The 25,730-nt window shown below is 37.7% G+C and overlaps 1 protein-coding gene across 4 annotated transcripts in view; it reads right to left on the reverse strand.

The window, feature by feature from the left end:
* Positions 1–25,730, reverse strand: part of HOOK3 (hook microtubule tethering protein 3) — a 93,137-nt gene that overhangs the window by 13,389 nt on the left and 54,018 nt on the right. For all 4 annotated transcript variants that reach the window (XM_080636850.1, XM_080636851.1, XM_080636852.1 and 1 more), the window contains 12 exons: positions 24,466–24,606; positions 23,364–23,565; positions 19,994–20,104; positions 17,036–17,123; positions 16,413–16,482; positions 13,648–13,788; positions 11,758–11,845; positions 6,021–6,055; positions 4,663–4,745; positions 2,578–2,678; positions 499–603; positions 309–380 (listed from right to left, as the gene is read on the reverse strand). In XM_080636850.1, the coding sequence (XP_080492976.1) occupies positions 309–380; positions 499–603; positions 2,578–2,678; positions 4,663–4,745; positions 6,021–6,055; positions 11,758–11,845; positions 13,648–13,788; positions 16,413–16,482; positions 17,036–17,123; positions 19,994–20,104; positions 23,364–23,565; positions 24,466–24,606 (1,237 nt within the window). The remainder of the gene's footprint in view (positions 1–308; positions 381–498; positions 604–2,577; positions 2,679–4,662; positions 4,746–6,020; positions 6,056–11,757; positions 11,846–13,647; positions 13,789–16,412; positions 16,483–17,035; positions 17,124–19,993; positions 20,105–23,363; positions 23,566–24,465; positions 24,607–25,730) is intronic.

Raw genomic sequence — 25,730 nt, forward strand, 5'->3', positions numbered from 1 at the left:
TAGCAATCTGAGGTATCCTTCCCTCTAGGAAGTGCCATTTCTGGTTTTAAATTTTGAAAATAACAACCACGCTCTTTTTCATTCATCCCAAGGTTATCAGAGGAACATACTTCTATATAGTGACAGCATTGAATTATTAAAAAGCATTTGTTTCTGTGCCTCTGTGTTGGAAAATACTGTTCAAACAAAAGAACCTATAAATGAATGCTGTTGTAAACAACACAGAAACAACTAATATTAATAATATGTCCCCCTCGCCCCCTTAAATAAAAAAAAAAAAAAAAAAAAAAAAAAGATAAAATTCTTACCATATTGTACCAGGCACTAACAAGAAATTTCTCCTCCATTTCTCTTTGACTTTTTGTCTTTTCATATTCTTTCTATAAAACAAACATTAAAAATGGATACATTTTAAACCAAAATATAATAAAAGTATTAGTCTATATCAAAAAAACAATGAGGAATTAAGGAACTAACAGGAAACATGAGGATTACTACCTCCAGTGAATGAAACATTCTGTCCCGCTCCTGCAATTGATTTTTCAGAGCCTGAATCTCAGGAGCTGCACCCTGGTTTTGCTTAGGATCTAAGGTACGGATGACCTATAAAAGAAAACCAGTTTGGTTTTAAGATGCAAAAGCAATCTAGTTGAAGGGAAAGACATCAAGGAATTACAAACTTTTAAGTCACGTTAAGAAAAGCGACTTAAACCATGTTAGTGTTTCACGAAATGACACTCCAAAATGTTAAACAGAGGGATATGTAGTTTTGCAGAGGCTGACTCCTGAAAAATAATCTTGACAGCCCATCACATTAAAATAACGTGAACTGGGCTCTTTTACAGGACTGTGAAACAAAACTACTGATAGGCAAAGTGACTCCTAAGAGGTTCAGTATCCCAGTATCCCTACCTGCACTACCCTGGGGCCATGGTGGTAGAAACAAGTTCTCAAAGGTTTATCTCCTTATAGCTAAGGTTTACCTACCTGTGAATTCCTTCCACTTGAGGAAGCTACACTTCAGTCCTTATGGAAAGATGCCACCATCTCCTACCTGGGGTACCAGGTGCTGTCATTTCTAGATAGCATTCTAGAAATGGCACATGTGTGATCACTATGTTACTAATACAATGCAAGAACATCTGGTTCTGTTTGTATGAGGCATCCATCCTAGGCAGCATGAGTGCTAGCAAACACAGGGTTAAACCAGTAATAAATTCAGCAAAATACCTAGATTCCTAAACCTTTAGTAGAAAGTAGCTTAGAAACTCAAATAAAATATCAATGTATAGTAAAAGAAGAAATGGGACTATGATTGAGACCACAGTATTGCTGTTTCAAAGCTGGTATTATAACTACATCCTTGGTATCACACTGAAGTATTAGCAACCTTCTCACAGAAGCATATATTAATCAGCAAATGCAAAGAGAAGGCTGAACATCATCAGAGAAATGGAACAGCTCTCACAGGTGGTTCAATTAAAAGGATCACTTTACTTGGAAAACTATCAATAAAAGAGCCATTATTAAAGCATTTTCTAAACCAGATGGCTAAACCAGAACATGAACAGAAATCAGGGTAGTAAGATGAACTAAGAAAGCAGAATCAAATGTAAATTGGTAAAAAAGGCTCTGGCACATGTGTAATGACCTCTGCCTGTAAATTCTGAGCCCCTTAAAAGGAATAAGCAGTTTACGTGAGCAATTAGGACCTGATGAAAACTTAGGTAGCTAAAAGCTATATTAATGAAAAAAAGTGTTTCCATCTATCTGCCTCAGGTAAGAGACATTCCTGGCTGAGCACCACAAGAAGCCTATACCATCCAGAAACACACGTAACAGATCCATCCACCTGTGAAGGAAATGACCTCAGACTTCCTTTTTCCTCTTTGCCAAACTGATAAAACCAGTTTGCTGGTCCAGCTGTGACTGTACTTGGTGTTACTAAATTTGTGTACAAAGAGGTAAAACTCTTCATGATAACTGTGTTAGAAGTTCCCAGAGTCTCAGCACAAATGCCAATTAAACAGTACTCTTGCTCACAGAGCTTCCTTCCCCTGAGTTGTTTTAGAGGTGGTTCTCCAATTCTAAAATACAGCACAGCTATTTATTTCTACACCACCAGTCCTAGTTTGGACACTGCTTTAGCTGATCTATACGCTTGTCACTCAGCATCAGAACTCTGGAAGAATTTACACAAAGAAATAGGTTATCACAGCATTAGAAAGGGTTTAACACCCTCTCCTTGTCATTAGCCAATAAGAAAGTTTGCTTAACAAGGGTAACTCTCAAAAAATCTGTAGTAGTGAGTAGACATTCGTCTAGAGGCATCAGAAGGGCTTATGGATAGGTAGTAAGAGGGGACAGTCATGAACACAAACCAGGGTAAGATCTGCAGAATTAATCAGTATTAGGTACTGTAACAGTAAGAAGATACAAAGAACTCACAGGTCCTTCCTCCTCTTTTACTTGCTAAGGCGCATACAGATACCTCCTTTATATTTACTGCCTCAGAGTGGACACATGGTGCAGTTTGTCAGAGAGGGATCACTAACATGGAATTAACATGGAACTTACACTTTTGGCCTTTTCCAAATACTTTTTGTATCGCTCTTCCATTTGCTTCATTTCCTCATCTTTTTTCCGTAAAGCTTCTTGTAATTCTTCAATTTTGAGAGCTTAATGCCAAGAGATGCACACATTGGAAAATAACACAACTGTATTATTTTCATTGTTTTTCAACATACATTGAAGGCACAGCTAAAATTTCTTTCAGCTAAGAAAAGCCAACATAAGGAACCATAGTTTTAGTTACTAAATAGCTTAGAATCACATTCAAAATGTGTATTCTACATAATCTCATGAGATGGCTGTTTTGTACACAAATTTTGCCCTTTTTAAAAGATACATATGTATCAAAAAAAAGAGAAACGGAATCATAAATCAATACCATTACTGAACACATTTATAAAATGAGTTTACCAATGAATTACAGACTCAGTAAGATCTTGATATTGTAACTCAGATGAATACAAGTTTTTTATGTAAAAGGAATCATTCCTAACAGGTACAACTCGTGCTTAAATCTGCTAAACTGTAACACTGGACACAATTTATCAGACTTGTGACATAAGTATACTCAATTTACTTTCCCCTCCCCACATTTTTTTAAGCAGCAATGCAGACCAGCAGGACAATTTCATTGCACAGCTTTTTCCTGTGTTGATACAAGAATATGTCAAACCACTATTGCTTATACCTCTTCTATACATAGAATATACTTCTACACTCAGATCTCAGAAAACAATAAAAATAATAAATTGCATCATCCTGGATCAAATTTCGTATAACATTGATGTCTGGCTCTCAAACAATGCTGAATAATTGGTAACTTTCAGCCTATCTGCTTCGCAACCTCATTTTGAAATGTTCTTTCATGGTTTTCCTGCAGTTTTCTTTCTAAGCACTCGGAAAACACTAAGTTGGCAACAGGACCAAGTAAGATTTTCACTGATCAGTAAGAAGACCAATAGCAGATGGTCTCCCAGACTTGCGAGAGTCCATTTTTCAAAATATGCCATGATTCTTGTACAATGCCCAAGCATTTTGGCTATATCTAGAATAATTAAAAGAACCTGAAAGAATAATTCAAATACATTTCCTGAGCAGGGAAAGAATGGAAGAAGGCACAACTGCTTTTATTTTACCACGCCAAAGTTCAGATGTAGATTTTTCAAAAAGCAACTTGTAATTTCAGTAAACTAAGTACAGAAGCCTCAATGTGCCCTGGTGTTTAGAAGCCAGCAAGGCATAGGACTGCTATTATGCTCACTGTGAAGCTTACCGCGTATGACAGGATTATGTGTTTATTAGCTACTCATGAAGTCCCTGGACCTCACTTCCAAGTGTTCTAATATTTCCTAAAATGTGGACTTTATAATATATCCTGCAGTTTTAGCTCAACACAAATGAAAATTCTTTTTGGACACAGAATGTATGTAATGTATACTGAACAGATATTTCTATCTTCTTCAATCTCTTTATAAATAAAATAATTTGGGTAGAAACCAGAAATGCTGACATTGGTTGCAATCTTTTAAGGCTTTGTTCTATAATAAGTAGGCTTGGAAAAAAAAAAATTCACGTTTTTCAATACGTCTTAGGAAAAATGTAGCATTACTATGCTAAAAAACAACTGGACACTAGGTTCTTGATATCATCTGAGCAATATGACATATATCCTACACTTGACAAGTACCTGAAAATTGTCCCAAATTACAACGCAATTCTGAAAAAATACTGAATATTTTGGGAGTAAGAATAACCTGGTGATGGCAGCAAGGATCTACTAAATTGGGGTCTTAGGAGACATGGCAGTTGTGAACAGCTGATGTTCAATGACAGGTATGACACTGACTCAGTATTTCTATAGCCACTGTAATTTCTTAATATAGTAGTCTCTAAAACGTTATTCCCTGCATTTCAAGTGTCAGAAGCATCTTTTTGGTCACCATAGCTTCCAGAGAAATTAACAACGTACGTATCACTGGCATTTAAAATGTACTTTTTGGTTATCTGCACCTCCTTTTGGTATGTTAATTAAAGACCTTATATATGAAACATTTTTTTAAAGAAAAGAAATGGATTGCACAGGTAACTCACAACTATTATTGCATCTTGGTTCCAAATCTTCAATAATAGCTCGTTTCTTCTGTAGCTCATTGTTAGCTTCATGGAGCTTCTCACTATAACAAAACATAAAAGCACATATTGTTTTCTCAATATTAGTACTGTGCTTGAATGAATGGTAAGTGGTACAAAAAAATCCTCAGATAGTGATATATTTCTGAGGGCACAATTGATTTCTGCTCTGGGGCATGAGGGCAAATGACAACATCACTGTGGAAATATTTGATAAATAAGCTGAAAACCATGTTGTACAAAGAACTGTAACAACAGTTCTTAACAAACATCTTAATTCTCAGTAATTATAAAATTAATTTTAGAATTTACATTGTACAATTAACATTTACAGTTAAATGCACAATGCATACCTAGAATGAATAGAATCACAGAATCATAGAATAGTTAGGGTTGGAAAGGACCTTAAGATCATCTAGTTCCAACCCCCTACCATGGGCAGGAACACCTCCCACGAAACCATGCCACCCAAGGCTCTGTCCAGCCTGGCCTTGAACACTGCCAGGGATGGAGCATTCACAACTTCCCTGGGCAACCCTTTCCAGTGCCTCACCACCCTTAAAGAACTTTTTCCTTATATCTAACCTAAACTTCCCCTGTTTAAGTTTTAATCCATTACCCCTTGTCCTATCACAATAATATTATAACCTCAATAACCTAATCACTCTGTGCTTCCATGAAGATGCTAAAAACAGAGTCTTCAATCCATCAGTGCCTGCTTGAGCACACAGCTGTTCACCTCCTCACGGTGACAGTGAGACACGCTTGCCTTCTAACATGCTCCCTGAATATTTGTAATTGAGATTACATTGAGAAAGAATAGCTAAACCCAAAGGCAACAGAAACTACTTTTTTTCCTTTCTATTTTTTTTAAAAAAAGGAAACATCTTTCTGCATTTTAGGGAAGTAAAAGAGGTGCAGCAAATAGCAGAACAAAATAATAACACTTCCTGTAATGCTACATTTTATGCCATAATGTATACCATAAACAAAATAATTTCGTTTACATTAACATGCTTTCTTCAGAACAAAATTACTTACCCCCTTTAGTAAAGATTTACAGACCTTAAGCAAAATTAAACAAAGTTTTCTAACCACCATAAAATGATGTTTATTTCATTGCTCTTATTGCTTTCGTAAAGGTTTTCTAGAAGATGAAAACAGTATCTGAACAGCAGATTTCCAAACATTCCTGTGTTATCTATTTTCTCTTACTTGTATATTTTCCAGATGCCTGACTAATGACTGTCTGCCTTCCTTGCCATATGGAAAACACATGATTTCAAATGGCAAACAAAACAGGCAAACAAAATACTTACAGATGTTCTTCAAGTTTCTTCTTCAGAAGAATTGACTAGAACAGAAAAATAAATGTTTTAATATATTGTAGAGCTTTTACACAATTCCAAAATTATTCTAAAACACATGACTTTGACACTCTAACCAAAATATAACTTTTTACTTGACTTAGTTTTAGATTGTAACTGTAAAGCCATCCTCTGTGGTAGCAATCCTTCTTTCCACAGCTGTGTGACTTCTCTGAAATCAGAGAGCCTTACAACTTTGCAAATATTTTCCCAGGAAGTGTTCCCAAGGAACTAGACTGATGCAAACAAGATACATAAATGACAAAACTCTATGGCAGTTGCTCTAATTTCTTCTGTACTTCTGTGATTAGACTTAATAAATTCACCTGAAATTGGGAAGTGCAGCAAAATTTGCAAGAAGAGTCATCCTACCAATATTGCAATGCAATTCGTATGAAGACATGTACCAAACTGGCTGAAGTAAATTCCCACCCCCATAGAAACTAGAGGGAGTAGAATGTTTCTGACTGGAGTATAGCAGACATTTTGCCCTTTTTCTGTTTCTCATCCTTATTGATTACAGACATGTAAACATTATTATACAACTTACAGTGTTCCACTTTCTGGTTAAATCACATTTAGATAAGCTCTTTGAATAAAACACTCAAAGTCAATTTTAGTTAAATTTTAAACTCACTTCACAGACAGTGAGTATCTTTCAGAAAAATGAACCCAATAAAAGTCTATAAACTGAAAGTACTGTTAAGTAAATAGAAAGCCATACTCACAATAGCCTTGAGCAGAAGCCCATGCCAAGAAACAGAGATGACATTAGTATAAAGCAAAACAGCAGCAAACAGAAGAAACTATTTAGAAAGTCATGAACAGAAAGTTATAGCTATGCATTTTTTCACACATGCTGATTTTTCTCCTCTGTTCTCATCAGCAGTTTCATCCTGTAACATTTTCTAAAACATACCACTAAAAACAAAAATACAAAAATAGTAAAGAAGCACATTTGTAAATCATTGTGTTTAAATCAGAATTTCAAAGGAGAGCAACTGCTATTTTGGAAAGCAATTTTAAAACAAAAATCATACAAGTAACAAAACAGGAGAAAAATATGCATTCTCTTGGGCTACAACCAAAATTAAGAGATGCATATGTTTTATGGAGTGAATCTGAATTGTGTTATTGCCACAGTGATTGAATGAAAGACAAATGTAAAATATTTAAATCAGAAACAGCCTTTTTGGTTTGTGTTTATCCAGTATCAATCACATTGGAGGTCTAGCATGTGACAGATGGTCCAGAATGCCATCAAAATGTAAGATAAAATCATCAACAAAATTATTTCACTGCTTTTTCTCCAATGTTCTTTCAATTAGGTTTAGATACCTGGCCAACAGAGACAACTACCATGTGTACCCAAAGAAAGCTTTTAGCTTTGTTGTAGTGTAAATACTTCAAAATGTTGTCTTCAATCACATTCTTGGGTCATGCTTTTTCATTATTTCAAAGCTGGATTTCCTTATTGTACTCAAACAAAGGCAGAGAGCCCCAGAAAAAGCAAACCAGCCATCATGACACTATTGATTCCAAAGTCAGAAGTTTGAAGCAGGTAAGGATCCGCAGGGTTTGACCCTTTGGTTTTTTAATTTTCCACTCCTCTGAACAACTGCAGAAACACCACCTTTTCTGTAATAATAAATGCTTGTATGCATTTTTCTTGGTCACAAAGCATTTAAACTGGCACCATCACTTAAATCTGATCATTTAGGGGACTATCGGTTGGTTTGGACAAGAAAAGGAAAAGTTGGCAGCAGTGCCCATTTTCCCAAGGTAAGAAAATAAAAACTGAACTCAGCTTTTCTTTTGCGATCCTGACACTGCATTTAGGTTTGGAAGAGACTCAACTACTTGTCAACATTGATTCCATTCTGGTATATTTTTATATATATTATTTGCATAGTACTAGCATTGTTGTGGGAGTAGCCCCTCTCCCATCTAGACAGATCACATGTTCTCACAAGCAAGAAACTAACAACAATAAACAGAACACACAGTTAAAAGAAGCAGGACTGAGTTTACTGAGTTATTTACTCAAGATGCAAGGTTAAGAAAAAGAATAAAAGGTAAAATGTGTGATTTTAGCCACACAAAGATCCCATATATACTTATAACAAGGTAGATAAATTCAAATAAATTACTTTAAAAATGGGCAAACCTTACTTTTTTTTTTTTACGTATCTGTCAGCTTCAATGTCATATCTAAATTCTCTGCACCTAACAAATAATTGCTAATTGTTGTTCTCATGTTCTCTGATAGGAAGACCAGTCTCTTAAAAAAAAATCCCAATTAAAAAACCCAAGCTTTATCCAATTTTGAGCTGAGTTTCCATTTAACTTCATTCAAATTTTATCTGTTCATAATACAAGAACATTTCTATAACAAAATTGTAAAAATTAGCAAACATACACTCACTATTTTGCTTTCTCCTCCCACTGCTAACAAGTTCCACTTACAAAACACCAGAAAAAAGGCTTATTACGATGTGGTTTTAAAAAACAGGTATCCTCTCTGATATTTAATTGTTATCTTTCTCTTACATAAAAAAACCCTATAGAAATGTCTTTTTGCTGGAAATTTCTTTTATGCTTAAACAAGCCAAAGGTACAGGTCTGTCCCTTTTCTGAGGAACAAGTTTGGGTTTGTTCTGCATGCTAAGGTCACAAGCAGCTGGCTCTCGCTTGAGGTTAAGCTAATTTAGCAGGGTGAGGGAAACGATGGCACATGACTTGAGAAAATCACCTGATGAGACTGGTAACACTGTGAGAAGATGATAGAAGTTATTAACAGCACTGAGGTATGGTCAGATTTCACAGATGCTAAAAGTAATCATAGAATAGTTTGGGTTGCAAGGGACCCTTTAAGGTCATACAGTCCAGCCCCCTTCAGTGAGCAGGGACATCTTCCAACTAGATCAGGTTGCTCAGAGCCCTGTCCAATCTGACCTTGAATGTTTCAAGGGATGGGAGATGTACCACCTCTCTGGGCAACCTGTTCTAGTATTTCACCAAATGAGCAAAATGGCTAAACTTGACAGGTAATAGTTCTGGGGACTTTTTAAGGAGGTGCCAAGTCAGGAAGACTCAGTAACTGGATCAGTAACACCACGTAAGGCCAAGATTGTATATGTAACAGTATGAGAAACACCAGATGCAGTATGGATTTAGCAAAGCTAGGTCCAGAGCAGCAGAAGTAACTAAAGGAAGGTTGCTTATACAGGAGTGAATTAGGGCAGAGAAAGGGAGAACAAGGATGACATAAGAGAGCGATAATAAGGCATGCAAATGATGTAGTTGAAGCTGTCCTTGGGTACCTGTTGAGGCTACACATAATCCCTGCATTTTGGAGGACAATGAATCAAACCAGCTATTCTGACCACACTGGGCACATCTGAGTTGATTCTGTAGTTTGGAAGACTGGAGTAAGGAGGCCTGTCTCTGGGTAACAAGGCAACAACCAGAATGGACTAATTAGGCGCCCCAACAGGATGCATCAGTACCCATTACAGGTCTAATGTACGTATTAGGCACTGATACATTTCTACCATTAATCTTCCACTGCACTTCAATACAAAATCAAAACTTCTTCCCCACGTGAACCTTGGCAAGCAGCACATATTACTGCAATGATACTTCGCTGGGTTACTATAGTGCTTTTACTACTTTTTGGTCAAGCCTAAAAATTACTTCAACTTTGAAAATAAACAAACCTAAAAAAAAACCCCAAAAAAAACCCAAACCAAAAAAAACCCCAACCAAACAAAAAAAACCTCACCAAAACCAACCACCACCACCACCACCACAACAACAAACAAACGAGCAAAAACCCAAACAAAACCAAACCAAAAACCAAACCAAAACCCAACTCCCAGCTCCAAGCCCTCATCATACATTTCTGGACTGAATACAACCAGATTTTCTGGGTTGAGCCTATTTACAGTATATGTATAAAAAAAAAATCAGATTTTGGTGCGTAATTGCAGAAAAATAGTGAAGAACAGAGGAAACATGCTGAAATGATGTCCATATCTCTCTATCCTTTTTCTCATGCTTCTGAAGAATTACTCTTTCTGTAAGGGTATCTCAAAAATAACTCAGGTGGTCCTAGCACAAATCCTATCTCCTTGAGCAGCTGGGTTTAACTTTGAGGTTTCCTCTGCTTTGTGTAGGAGATTGGATGAGGTGTCAGTATCTTCAGAGGTTCTTGCAACCTCAATACTTCACTGAGTCTACACTCTCATTTCTTTACCAGCAAATGAAATCCTACACACTGAACTCATCAAAAGAGGCCATGGGATCATGCCTATAAACCACCACTGACATTGTCGCACCTACATGTAAGCCAGGAATGCAACAACTGAATTGTGAACTTGCCAGCTCTGAATTGACACAGGCTGCCTGGAAAACACGAAAGGTTGTACTGTAGTGTTGTGAGGTTAACAGAATCATCTCAGATGATGCCTACACAGGCTGCAACCAGTCCTGCAAGTGTTCTGCAGACATGTCCTAAATCACTGCCCAAACCAGAGCCTCAAAAAGGAACACAATTAAAATTGCAGTAAATAAAGCTGAATTCAACTAGACAGGGATACTTTACAACTTTCAGTATCTGAGAGTATTTTTTTCATATTCTTGTTCACCCTGAAAAATCCGGTTTTGGCCAATAACTAAGACAACAAAGAATATCTCAATCACACAACAGGATGGACCTATTTTAAAATGCATTCTAAAATTTATTTTAAGAAAAATAATCTTATTTGAGCTCGACTAGATGTTTTATTTTCATACAGTTTATTCTGAAAATTTAAAGGATAAGCTAAATTAAACACACTCAAATGAAAATAAGCAACTAGTAAAAACTTTCACTTGTTTATATAAATTAGTTAAAAAACAAACCCACAAAAATAGAAAGCAACACATTACAACTTGTTGCCAATTAGCTACACAATACACTGAAATTGTAAGCATACACTGTGCAGGTACAGTTCAGCAAATCACTGCTTTCAAGAAAGTTCTAGAGCTTTTCTCAAATAGAGGAGACGGCAAACACAATTTTTGAGTGGAAGACTGAAAGTTGTTTTCCACACTAACTGCCACGATGTGTATTCTTACATTAAAAACAATGTTAACTCCATACACAGAAACAGAAAATGCTGCTTTATACTGAGGGCCTAATTATTTGACTTTTATTTTAGTTTTGCCCTGCCTAGCTTCCTGCATTACAAGAAACATTTACATCCACTATTACAGAGCTTCCACTGGCAGGAAAGGTCTTAACTTTTAAGAAGACTAACTCAAAAATAGCTTCAGATACTTTATTAAGACATGGAGAATTAACATTTCCTTAACACCCTGCAAAACACCCTATTAATAAAAATCTCTCTACTAACTCTCTAAATAATTTTAATGCTAAGTTTACTATCAGAACAGACACAATCAAATAAAATATATTTGACACCTACATAGGACAGCTTTCTTTTCTAGACAAATGTCTTACTATGTCTCAAATCTTATTTAGAGAAGCATAATTTCATAAGAAGACCATATGAATAAAAAGGGAAAACTATCACAAGTCTCCATTTGCATATTTCTTTTACATAATTTTTTACAAAAAGGTGAAAGTCTCAAAAAAAGTTTCTGTAACTAGTTGCAGGTACGTTTGCTGTACATTTCTACTTACATCTTCAGCTTTTGAACCTTGATCCTGCAAGGACTTTTGTAGTTCTTCTACCTGGGACTGTACTTCTATAAGTCTCTGATTTACCAACCTAGGAAAGATACAGTGTTTTGTTTTTCAGAAAAAAACCTAAACAACTGCAAAAGAAAGCCTGAGATTTTTACTGTCCAATGTTTTCAGGTCATTTTCACAGGAGATGCAGAAAATTCACAACAGTAATTAGAGCATACAGCATTTCCAGAGATTATAGCCTGCAGTCATCCAGAACAATCTGATATTATTCCAAGACAACATAAATACACATATTAAGAAATCATTTCTAGTTACATGGAACAAGAACTGCTAACAACCAGTTTTACTGTGAGAACTACTAGTTTACTGCTTTTACACAGAGAATCTATAAACCTTGTTGGAAGTGATCTCCAGAGGTTGTCTAAATCCAACGTCCTACTTAAAGCAGATGCACTTATAGCAGATTGCTGGGAACCATGTCTAGCCCACATTTGGACACCTTTAAGGATGGAAATCTGACAATCTTTTTTGGCCTCTATTTTAGAGCTCAAGCACATAATCCATATTTGTTTGCTGCCTCTTGTCCTTCCACTATCAAACTCTGACAAGAGCCCCTCTCTGTCTTCTTGGCACCTTTCCATCAGACAGATGCAGATGACAGTATTATCTCCTCCATGCCACCTTTTCTTTGGCCTGAACAAACCCAGTTCTCAGTTTTATACCGCATATCCCGTACTCCAGTGCTCCTCACTTTGGAAGCACTCCACTGCACTCTTGCTGCACATTTTTGTACTGGGGAATCTAAAATTATATGCTATGTCCAGATGTGATTTTGTAAGTACTGACAAGAGGTGAAAGATTATTTTCCCAGACTGACTGCCTGAATCCTGGTGAGGACAGCCCAGGTCAGTCTGAACATTCTGAACATAAGGATACTATGGGAGACTAAAGCTACCTTTGCTAAAACTAAGGTACTGTCCACTGTTTACCATTCTTCTACACAGGCAGTCATCTCACCGTCAAGACAATTAGATTAGTTAAGCATGATTTGCCTCAAATAAATTCATGTTTGTCTTTCCCAACTACTTTCTTGTCTCTAATGTGGCTGTAAACAGATTCCAGATGGACCCGCTTTGTGAAATTCCCAGAAAACGAGCTGTGGCTAACAAGTCTCTGTAGCTCTTTGGACTTCCTTTCTTGCCATTCCTGAAGCTAAGTATAATATTTACTGTCCCAGGCTTCAGGAACCTCCCCCAGGCAAAGGGGAAGATTGGGGAAGATTAGACAGAAAGCAGATTCAAAGCTTAGATTGACAGCAGCCTCACAACAGTATCAGCCAGCTAACTTTGCATGTTCTGATGCAGGATGTTTGATCCCATAGATGTCTGTATGCTTACTGGCTTAATCTAGCTAAGTCAGCTACAGCAGGTTGCCCAGAAATATGTCCTTTTGTGTTTTAAATATCTCCCAAGATGAAGACAACCTCTCTGGGCAACCTATTCCAGCGTACAGCAACCCTCACTGTAACAATGTTCTTATGTTTAGATGAAATTGAATGTTTTAATTTCTGTCCACTGCCTTTTGCCTAGTTACTGGGCATCACTGAGTAACGTCTAGCTCCCATCAGATATTTATAAACAGTGATAAGGTCCACTCTGAGCCTTCTGTCTTCCAGACTACATAGTCTCTATTCCTCAGACTCTCCTTGTATGAAAGATGCTGTAGTTCTGTAATTACATCCTTGTGGTATTTCACTAGACTGACTCCAGTAAGTCTCCCTTGTACTGGGGAGGCCAGTATTGGACACAGTACAATCAAAAGTATGTTGTTAGAACCGTCAATTGTTAGAAAAGTCAAGAAACAGAAGACAAAACTTCCTACCTGTTTTCTGTCTCCAATTCATTCTTCCGCAAGTTTGCATCATCAAGAAGGCTCTGCAACAAGGCTATCTTTTCATTGTCAGAACCTTCTTGGTTCAACTTTAACATCTTGTTCTCATGCTGAAGGCGAATGAGTTTCTCCCTAAACACATAAAATACAATTTTGTAGAAAACAGTATGTCAATCTCTATAAAGAAGAAAACAGTTTACCACAGAAGTTGTAAATATAACATACAGACTATCTTTACCTATTTAAGGGAGGCAACTGAAACAATAATCTTGTCTTTAACCCCCTAACTACAAACTCAATTAAATGAGTTGTAACTGTAGAAAACACAACACAAGGATGCTGCCTGAATGCCACTATTAGATTTCATACTACAGGCTGGGCAGATTTATAGGTAGAATACAAAGAACGCAAAGCTTGCTGTCAAGTGTTAAAGAAAGTTATAATCTCAAGTGTCACCAAACTACTGCATGAACCTGGGTCAGTCAATTCTACTCTGTGGGTCTGTTTTCACAGAATCACGGAATCATCTAGTTTTGGAAAGACCCTTAAGACCATCGAGTCCAAACATTAACCTAACAATATCAAGTTCACCACTAAACCATGTCCCTAAGTGCCATGTCTATATGTCTTTTGAACACCTCCAGGGATGGTGACTTGATCACTTCCCTGGGCAGCCTGTTCCAATGCCTGACAACTGTTTTGGGCAAGAAATGTTTGCAACACACAACCGAAAGCTCCCCTGGTGCAACCTGAGGCTGTTTCTTCTTGTCCTATCACATGTTACTTGGGATAAGAGACCGACCCCCACCTCACTACAACCTCTTTTCACATCATTGCAGAGAGTGGAAAGGGCTCCCCTTCAGCCTCCATTTCTCCAGACTCAACACCCCCAGTTCCCTCAGCCGTTCCCCATCACACTTGTTCTCCAGGCCCTTCATCAGCTTTGGCGCCCTTCTCTGGACCTGCTCCAGCACCTCAATGTCTCTCTTGTAGTGAGGGGCCCAGAACGGAACACAGGATTCAAGGTGCAGTCTCACCAGTGCCGTGTACAGGGGGATGATCACTGCCCTGGCCCTGCTGGCCACACTATTGCTGATACAGGACAAGATGCCATTGGCCTTCTTGGCTGCCTGGGCACAAGCTGCTCATTTTCAGCTCTGTCAATCAGCACCCCCAGGTTCTTTTCTGCCAAGCAGCTTTCCAGCCACTCTTCCCAAAGCCTGGAGCATTACATGGGGTTGTTGTGGCCCAAGTGCAGGACCCAGCACTTTGCCTTGTTGAACCTCATGCAACTGGCCTCGGCCCATCGGTCCAGCCTGTCCAGATCCCTCTGCAGAACCTTCCTATCCTCTAGCAGATCAACTCTAATTGATAAAGATACCAAACAGAACTGGCCCCACTACTGAGCCCTGGGGAACACAACTTGTGATCTGCCACCACCTGTATTTAACTCCATTCACCACCACTTTTTGGGCTTGCCATACAGATTTTTATGCAGTGAAGAGTACACCCATCCAAGCTGTGAGAAATCAGTTTCCCCAGGAGACGCTGTGGGAAATGGCATCAAAGGCTTTACTAAAGTCCAGGTGAAAAACACCCACAGCCTTTCCCTCATCCACTAAACAAGTCACCCTATCATAGAAGGAGAAAGTTAGCCAATCAGGACCTGCCTTTCATAAACCCATGCTGACTGGGCCTGATCACCTGGCTGTCCTGAATGCGCCACGTGATGGCACTCAGGGTGATCTGCTCTATGATATTCTCCAGCACTGAGGTCAGACTGACAGGCCTGCAGTTCCCTGGATCCTCTTTCCGGCCCTTCTTGTAGATGGGCACCCTATTTGCTAACCTCCAGTCACTGGGACCTTCCTGGTTAGCCAGGACTGCTGGTAAATGACGGAAAGTGGCTGAGTGAGCATTTCCACCAGCTCCTTCAGTCCCCTGCCTGGATCCCATCCAGTTCCATAGAAACGTGTGTGTTTAAATGGTAAGCAGGTTGCTCATCATTTCCCCTTGGATTATGGGGCCTCATTCTGCTCCCCCGTGCTGACTTTCAGCTCACTGGGGCTGAGTGCCCAAAAGAAAAGGAAATCTTCTCTATCAACACCTTTCTAGAAAGATATTATTTTATTACTGAATATAAGTTTTGACCCATATTGAGCTCTCCAAGTGTTAAAATCAGTATTGCTAGAGGTAAAAGAAAAGACTTCCTGAAGAGCTAACAGATTTCTGAGATGTGGCTGTCTTAAAATCTTTTAGCATACTGGCAAGGCTAAACATAGTATGCAACACCTTAAGAAACAGTGATTTTCAGCTCTGCCACTGCTATTTTTCCTTTTAATAGATTGTAAACATTTGCCATGATACAAAATGGGATTTATAATCTACTCTTCCTTCCACAATTTTAGTAATTTTTTCCTTATACAACACCACGTTCTTGTTACAAACATTTCTGCCTGTTAATGCACATATAAGCTGCCATTATACGAACTCTCTGTAGAATAAGAAGAGACAATTTGAGAACAAAGGGGTTTTTTTGGTTTCCCCTCCTCTTTTTTTTTTTGAGGACAGTACAAACCCAAAGAGAGGTCAATGGAATTTTGTCTTAAGCATAGCAGCTCCTGTTGTGCAGAATCAAAAAGAAGAGAAAACCCCCAAACATTAATCATAGAAACTGTCTAGCACTGAAAACTAAAACCAATCATCTATGGATGTACATTGTAGAGGTTCGTAAAACGAAGCACACATTAGCTTACTTTATCTCGGGAGTAATGATTTCTGCTGCTAAACTGTCTGAAGGCTCTTGTCTTTCCAGAGGCATCAGTCCTGGTTAGGAAAGTAAAAAATTTAGCAAGCAGACCAGTAACTTCTTTTAACAGACCAGAAGTAGACATTGTTCTACAAGTTACAGTTTTACAGCAATGCTAGACAGTGGAAAATTACACAAAGTCAGGCTACAGCAAGACAGACAGACAACCACTATTTCATTAGAAGAATAATCATTGCTGTCTTCTTTCATCCTGATAAAATAATTTTGTGGATTTTCTGCCCATTAGCTTATCTAAGAACTACAAAGCCGTGCAACATTACACATAGCAATAAACTGCAACACATGAAACTTCATACACATGAGACAGAATTTACTATGAGTTTAAAGAAAATTATGTAACTGCACGGAAATCAGAAATACATTTCAAAATGTATTTCTCCACTGGGGAGGAGATCAAAATTTTTCACTGACTGAAATAACATTTAAAGTTTTCAAATGCTTACAAAGTTATTCACAACTCAAGCTTTTTCACTGCTCAACAAAAGTACATTCAGTACTCTCTGTGGTACTTTAGAAAAGATGCACTTAATATCCTTATTTGTCCTTTACCTGTAGTGGTGAGTTGACCTTCCTGAGCTTGGACACATCTAAGCTCTTCAATAGTTTCTTTCAAAGAATCCCTTTCTGTTCTTAATCTCTGAATAATTGGAAAGAGAATGAATATCAATCTTGGCACTACAAATCCATCTTTAACAGTACACAAGTTACCAAAAGGCATAGCCTTTAACATTTTAAAACAAATCCATTGCAACTGTAGAGACAATTTTCAAATGAAGGCATCTTCGTATTTTGTAACAGAAAAAAACATAAAAATTGTATGTTCCACAAGAATACTGCTTGGTTGGGTTTGGTTTTTTTTTTTTTTTTTTGAGAAAGGTTGCTGCTCTGTATTAAGCTTGTGGAGGTAAGAATATCAGGGTATAAGCTTAGAAAATCAAGAGACGAGTGACACAAAGTTCTGGTACCAGGCTGTAAATAGTATCTACTGGGGCCATTGTCCTTTTCCCTTTATCAGATTTTCCCTGACCAAGAAACAAAGGTTTAGCCAGGAGTGAAATAAAAAGCAGGTGACTACACAGTCAACATAACAAACAAACTGCATTAACTTGATTTTGTTTGTCTTTCTACAGTAAAAGTGTAAGCAGCATTTCCCTATCCCTTTCCTCCCGTGTGTCAACTGGCCTTGCAATTCACCAGCCATCTTAGCTACGGAAGAAAATTAGTTGCTTAAAGCTCTGTCAAAAGAGAACTGGAGAACAGAGCTTGACCACCTTGGGGTCTAGACAGATGGGCTCTTCAGTAGCATCAGGTAAATACTCCATCAATTTGACACAAGTTTTAGCAACAAAAGTTGAGAATCTACAGGTAGCACCAAGTTTTTGCCAAAACTCAAAAATTACAGGAGAAAATGGCAACTAAGGAGGCATCGAAGTTGCTCCAAAAATTTTGCTCAAAATTTCTGCTCCAAAACCAGGCATGTCCAGTACTACTAAAAGGTCCAGGGCAGATCTCAGATCTGTGTAGATATGGAGTTGTATCAGCTGACAGCTTTTTGCATTGCATCCTATTAACAGTTTGATTTGGATGTATTTTATACTTCAGCCCAAATGGATCTACAACTTGGAATCACAGTCAAAGGACATTTTGGTGAAGTGTGAGATGGACTCCTGCTGTATTTCTGAATCCTGCAAGGTAAACTCTGCTGCAACTGTCAGAACAATCTGAATAAAGTGCACATTCTGTTAGCACTGAGAGTCATTTCACAAACCCCACAGGTGAATTTCTTTCCATAAATACTACAGAAGAAAAGCCACACAGACATGTGCTCTAAATCAGCTACTGATAGCAAGAATTCCACAGTCTGCTACAGTCAATCAGAGAACACCGATAAAATGCCAGAATATTTTAATGGATAGAAAAAGCTCTAGGCTTCTTTTGTACACTGCAAACAAAGTCAACTCATCAAATTATCTTAGTATTTCTCATACAACACACCACAGAGATAAAATTCCAAGCCACATAGCTGAAGATAGTGAACTTTGCCACAACATAAAGGGGAAAAAATAAATTTCAGCAACTGCTGGCAAAATGTAACTGACAAGATATCACTACATAGCTTGTGACCTATAGTGGACAACCTTACTGATACCTATGTGACAACAGAGACCACAGAGTAGGGAACATAGGTATTGAATCACTAATTCAAATGTTGAGAGAATTCAGCTATAATCTACTTCTCACAGGTGCATATCCATTCAAAAGAATGTATTAAAAAACAACATCCACCCCTAAAAATGCTATTCATCGGGGTAAAATGGAAAACCATATGACAGTGGCCTGCAATTCAGATCCTTTGTGCAAGATGAAATGGTCCACCAAGCAATGGATAAGCCACAGAAAAAACCTTACCATTGTCAAACATAACAAAACTGGGAAAACAATTTAAATAAAGAGCAGGAAAGAAAGCCAAAGCACAGTAAAAATACAGTTACTATGGGCATTCCAATCTGAACTGAAGGACAGATGGAGGTGATACCAAGCACAGGTGTCCACAACAGCCTGAGAATTTAATAAGAAAAAGGAAATCAAAGAACTACGAACAGAAAATAACTGAAAACTTTCAGTTCAATTGCTATTCACGTGAAGGGGCTGGAAATTTTTGAAAGAACTGGACAGGAAATGTGACCACTGAGGGAAAAGCCTACAGAGATTCTGACTGATGGACAGATGGACTTATATTTAAAACAAGGTAACTCAACTGCTAACTCAAAGTGCAAGCCTTGGTTTGAGGCAGTTTGAGGCACTTCCATATACATTCTTAAGAAAGAAGTTGAAATAAACTGGTGAGAAACAATAGCATGCAAGAGAAGTCAGAAGGATCAGTCTCGGCAAGAGAAGACACAGAAATCGACTGTAGAATCTCTAGCAGCAAACGATAGAGAAGCAATAGACTGGTATCCACCCTGTGCGTTCCATGTTGGCAGTAGAAGAGATCAACAAGAAGCTGTCGTAAAGGCAAGTGTGTCACAGATGACATGTCCCTCTACATGACTCCTAAGCCTCTTGCTGCAATAATCATGACTCCACAAAGAGAAGCATGCTGATGGTACCTCTCAAAGAATGCTTTAGAAATATGCAACAGGAGTTTAGTTCTACCATGATACTGCAGAAACCCTACTTTAAATAGATTTTCAAAATGCATTACAATTACCCTCGGTGTTTATTAACTTTCTCATGGTAATGTTCAAGAAACAACTCCAGACCCCAAATATCAAGGCTGTGCCTCTTAAAAATCTGTGCATCAGGTTTTGTACAGTCATGTTATTCCGTGCTGTACAGTTCGTAGGTTTTAAAAGGATCTTGTACACAAACATTAGAAAACTTTAACTTAAGGCTTCCTAATTTAGAAAGCTAGCTGTAAATAGCTAACTGTAATTACACATCTGTGTTATAAAAGACACAAAGTTGCTATTGCTACTACCAAAAAAATAACACCTTGGCACTTACATCTTTTTCTTTTTGGAGGCTGTCTACTTTTTCTTTCAGTCGTTTGCATTCATAATCTAATTTATCAGCTTTCTTGGATTCTTCAGATAACCTGTTTTGTAGTTCAACTGCCTGTGAGAACAAGAATCAATAATTTGTCTGCAAATATTAATATCAGAACAAAATACAGAAGACAACGTAGCCAATTACCATGCACCACAAGTCATGTTGTAAACAACTGAAATAGTTAACCTATAGGACATACTAAAAACTCCTTTCATCATGTGTTTCTGTGTTCAGCAAAACCAACAGCATTCAAATATTAGGTCTTAGCACAAGCAAAAGAAGCAAAAGCTGTGAACTATTTTCAGTACATCTAAACCCAAGAATGTAAGTCAAAGCATGTTCTACTGAAAAAAACTATATAGTTCTATGGATCAAAGAGCTTAGGAAAAGGAGAAAAGTCCTCCTGCACTCTGAGAAGCCCAGGAGAAAGAAAAACATTCTGAAGAAAGCAAATTATCTACACCTTTTCTTAACTATATTTCACAAGCCTCACTCAGAATTCAGCCACCAGTTTGCACAGTCAGGTATAGTTTCTTAACCTGGGATGTGTTTAATAATTTTTAATACACTAGTATGAAGATTCAGCCATAGGCTTATAAACAGTTTTCTTTACTTCAGAAAGAAACATTGCTAACAATATCATGTTTATTCTTTTAACTACAGACCAGTAAAGAGCTTTTAAAATTAAATGAGCAGAAATCTGAAAACTGAGCTGAAACGATCAATGAATAAGAGGCACGTCAGTGAAGCCTTCTTGAAACTCTCAGCTTCTACTATCAAAGGCTCATTCCTAGCACATTAGTAAAGCTCATAATGCAGAGAGCACGGAAGCAAGTAAGCTGAATAAAGACTGACCTGAAAACACAAAACCTGAATGAAGACTCAGCTAAAGAAGTACAGCTGCTTCTGAAGCAGATCATAAGAAGGCTTTTTCATGGCTTTTACATTACAGAAAAAGCAATTATCTTAAATTGTGAAGCCAAGCAGTAGCTATATCTACATTAAGACTGCCTAGTGGTTCTCATTACCTTTTATTTTCAATGTGTATAGCTATTGCAGAATAACTACTAACTCTAAAAATCTGCGTGATCTTGAGTCTTAGAGAAGGACTGCTATTTTCTTAAATTAAAGGCTGCAAAAAAAGCACAGACCTGCCATTTCTGAGATTATCAGATTAAAAAAAAAAAAAGGTATCAAAATATTAGATATGCAAGTATTTTGTTTCTCAGATGTGACATCCATCACTGGGGCTATCAATAACTACAAATGCATTAGTGTTTGCAATCACTCATGCTATGGTAATGGTATGAAAAACAGAGCAGGAAATAAATTGTCTGGAATCAGGACTTGTGAGCGTATAGAGATATACAGCTACATGATAAAGCAGAACACTTAAAAACAAAACACAAAAATGAACTGCCATCACATTTACTGAGCATTATCTGACATGTGGAATGAATAAAGCAGGAATCCTGCAGCAAAGAAAAGCAGGACATACTGTTAAAAATTTATCAGAATGCACATGCACAAAGGGGCTGAATCAATATTACAAAAAAAAAAAAAAAATCCTCGAATCTTCATATTTCAATTCTCCACCCTGAAATAAAAAGTTTCTTAGAAAATATTTGTACTTGCTTTTAGAACAGTGAACAAAACCTCTCGAATTAAATAAATGCTACTACATCTCCAAGCACCAACAACCTCATCTCACAGAAACTGCTGGTGGGGTGAAGATGTGATTCCCATGAAGACTGCTCCAAGAGTTTGAACCAAGCACTTTCCTTTGCACAGCACTAAGCTTTTAAGCCAATGAAATAACTCCTCTGATGGCATCATCATGAGTGGGGTTGGATCCTTCACACACCAGACAAGATACATTCCACAACAAGGGCACACTAGTGCCCAGCACTGACTTAACACCAGAATCCTTACATCTGGCTTACAGCACAGTTTAAGATTCCCAGAAATTAACTTTATGATTCACAGGAGGTCTCAAGGACAAGACGTCCAGCCTTACAGACACTGAAGGCAAAGACACTGTGTTAATTTTGAGGCACTGTGGTTAGGTAAAGAAAACTCACATCTGCCGGAAGATACCTCAGGGCTTACTGCAGTCTCAGCCAGCAGAACAGTTTTATGTAAATCAACAGCTCCTCAGACATTAAATCCTACCTAATAAACAGAGAATGATCAAGAAAAGGAGGAATATTTTTGCAGCACAAACGATGGGACTTCCCCTTCCAAAATCCTTATTGTTAGTGAAATATGGATGACCAGATGCAGATGTCAAGGTTACACCCCTGTTTCACATGCTTAGCTGTTCAATGGAGGGAAATACTTGTTGCCAGCAAACACGATACTAATCATATGTTAAAGGCAATTGCTTTCTACATTTACTTTTCCCTTTTGTTATTTCAGCATTTTTCTAGACCAAGTTCTTTTTTTCCGGTGGAATAATTTCGACTGTTACAATTGGTCTGCAGGTGCCAAAGCTAATTGTCTTAATTAAAATGCCCAGATGCAAGAAAAAAAAGCTATTGAGTCTTAGAGACACATATTGCCATTGCTCCTGGGCTTGCACTGTTATTAGTGGTTGTTCCTGTATTCTTATTCTGCTGCAAGCTGATATATAGGGATCCCTGTAACACGACCATTCATGCACCACGCTCTGTCTGGCCCTGTAACAATAATCCCAGAACGATGCCATGTCAATGTAGCATAGAAGCAGAGAGTAGATTAAGCACACCTTTCACCTTTACAGAAGCAGGATCACATGGTTCTTTGATAAGCAGAAGAATAAACAGATGCCATTCAGAGAGCATGCTTGTGGTACATGTTGTACTCTAATGGGTGCATATAAACAACAGGGATGGTATTCATCCTTCTCTCTTCTTTACTGGACAAACTCAGGCAAACTAGAACCTCAAAAAGATATTACTTAGCCACAAGAATAACTTACCTTATCTGTGGTGCGTTCCTCACTGCTGGAAGCTTGTAAGTGAAAATTGGACACTTTTTCTGAAAGAGGAGGCTCTAATTCAAGCTTTGCTACTGAATATGAATTAGGACTAATTTGAGCAAAACACATCCATTGATTTTTTAAAGGTAAGAAATACTGCCTATTGGCAAACTAATGTAAACCTGAAATAATGACAGTAATTGCAGAAAAGCAGTACAAACGTAATACCTACAAAAAATGGAAGTCTTCTAAACACAAGGGCTGTTTGGTCATAATTTCTTTCTTACTTCGAGGTATTAGCCATGTTATGATGGGAAAGTATTGAACAATACAGAGAACTGTTGCATTGACAATGTCTGTTCTCACCTGTCTTTTGTATGTTTCCAGCTGACTACGTGCTGCATTGGCCTTCCTTAGTTCTTCTTCCAGGCTCACAGTATTTTGCATGTACACTGTATTCTTCTCTTCTAAGAGTTTCACTTGCCGTCGCAGATCACCCAGGTCTTCCAATTTCTTTTTGTATGACTCTACCTGGCTTTCTAACTTGGCTACTTTATCAGAAGAATGCCTGCAGAGACAGATTTTTATCAAATTGTACTCTGAAAACTGACAAAATTAAATGTCCTGAAGCTTCCCCATACTTTGCCTTAATGCAGAACACATCCTGAGACATTACAGCAAGAAGAAAGTAACCATATCCTTCTGTTACTAATTCTTACACTTTCAAATTGCCTACTCCCCTCCCATAGATACTTGTCAACTCAAAGAGCTATTGATGGGGATACTTTTAGACACTATCACATACAGCTTTGGTAGAAAGCTGCTGGTGAATTAGGCAAGGCAATATTAAAATATGTCTTGCTAGACTTGCCAGAAAAAGAGTGATACAGGTGGGTAATGGATAACTGTTCTGAATAACCCATGGCAGCATGATGCCACTACTTAAAAATTATGTTCCATAGTTCCACAGTTAAAGGCCCACTGCATCCTGTAAACTCCTATTATCATCAAATCATGACAACTTTGGGTGCTAAACTCAAGCGGCAAAGAGAGCTTTAACAGATATTGCTCGAACTAGCACTATACGATGAACCAAAAGCGCCACCCAACGTCCAAATAATGCAAACCCAGGAACGGAACGGGTGAGAGCAGGTGCCCAAGTCATGATGAAGGTGAGCAGAGAACCTCAAAAGACCAGTGGGTGACTTCTTGTGACAATAACATGATGTAGGATTGCTAAATTTATTAACAGTTTACTGATTAGGTAGATAATAGCTAATTTACTTCAGTGGAATTGGTGGTGGTCTATGTAATTAACTAGAGGATCCAAAATAACTTTGGCATTGAGAAAATGTTTATATTTAATACTAAAATTATTTAAACAAGAACTAATGAAGACTAAGTACACATGATTAATATGGATTAAAAGTTAGTTAAAAAAAAAAAAAGTTAATGGAACAGAGCTTACCTTAGTACATCTATCTCATCCTTCAAAGACTGAGCCTCCTCTGCCAATGTAGTAAGCTCTTCTGTTTGTTGCCTCAATTCAGCAATTTCTTTTTCTAGTTCTTCACAGCGTATTCGATAGTCATCTTTGGCAGCTTCTAATCTGAAGAAATTAAGCAAAACAAAAAATTTCTCAGCTTCAGGCAGTTACCATTCCTCATCATCCTCTCCAAAAAACACATGAAACGTCCTTCTGGTGCAGTGAAGGAGAACAGCAGCCCAATGTGCTTATTCAAAAACATAGAATCAGACTGACTTTTCTGATGCTTCGAAGTTGATAGCAGTATTTCTATGGGGAAGATCAGAAGGCAATGTATACTGTCAGAAATACAAAACCTGAGTTTTTTCTGTCACAGTAATTGTTCACAATGGAGCTCAAGCAAAAATTTCCACCTTTTTTATCTTGAAGCATAGAGAGTTTGAACATGGCATCTTTATCCTAAGATTTTGTTTAGCTCTTCAAATCCTACACAGCTTCAGCAATATTAACCCAATTATCAGATGTTCTAAATACTGTAGAGCTCTCATCAAGGTGGTTTTATTTATTCACTTACTTACTTATAAAGCACATGTGCATGCCCAGTACCTCTGAAGAACCAAGTCATACATTTAGTTATCTAGTTAGCATGTAAACAACTCAGACCAAAGTTTTCGGAGTGAACTACTTACATACAGCATACACAGACAAAGCTGCATTTAAATGTCAGTGAACAAAGGGTGTAACTAAGAAAAACTTTGTCAAGGCATTTTGAACCAATGTTAAGAGGACTCAACCTCAAACATGAAGTCTTATTGTGATTTTTATCTGAAATGAAGATAAAACACATCCAGAAAAGGAGGCATGGGCATGAAAAAAAAAAAAATAAATCTATCCATTAATTCAAGCAGATTCAAAAAGAATCTACAAGAATGAAGACAAGAGAGAGTCATCTAAAGGTCATGGGTCATCTAAAGAAATAGGTCATCTAAACCATACACAACAAAGATTTGGATTAGATAGACCAGAACTGTCAAAGGACATAAAGAGGCAAGACTGGGAGAAAAACTGTTATACCACATTGGGCATCAGTTACACTGTGCAAATGTCCTGTTTCATCAGGCAGAGCCGGAGAAGGAATACATACAAACTACCATTAGAAACCACGTGCTAGGAAGGCGGGTGAAGGAGGTAAAGGAGTTTGGAAAAGGTATCTCACATGTGAACAGGGTTTAGAAAGATCTTCAGTA

The sequence above is a fragment of the Psittacula echo genome (assembly GCF_963264785.1).
Source record: "Psittacula echo genome assembly, chromosome: Z".
Classification (NCBI taxonomy): domain Eukaryota; kingdom Metazoa; phylum Chordata; class Aves; order Psittaciformes; family Psittacidae; genus Psittacula; species Psittacula echo.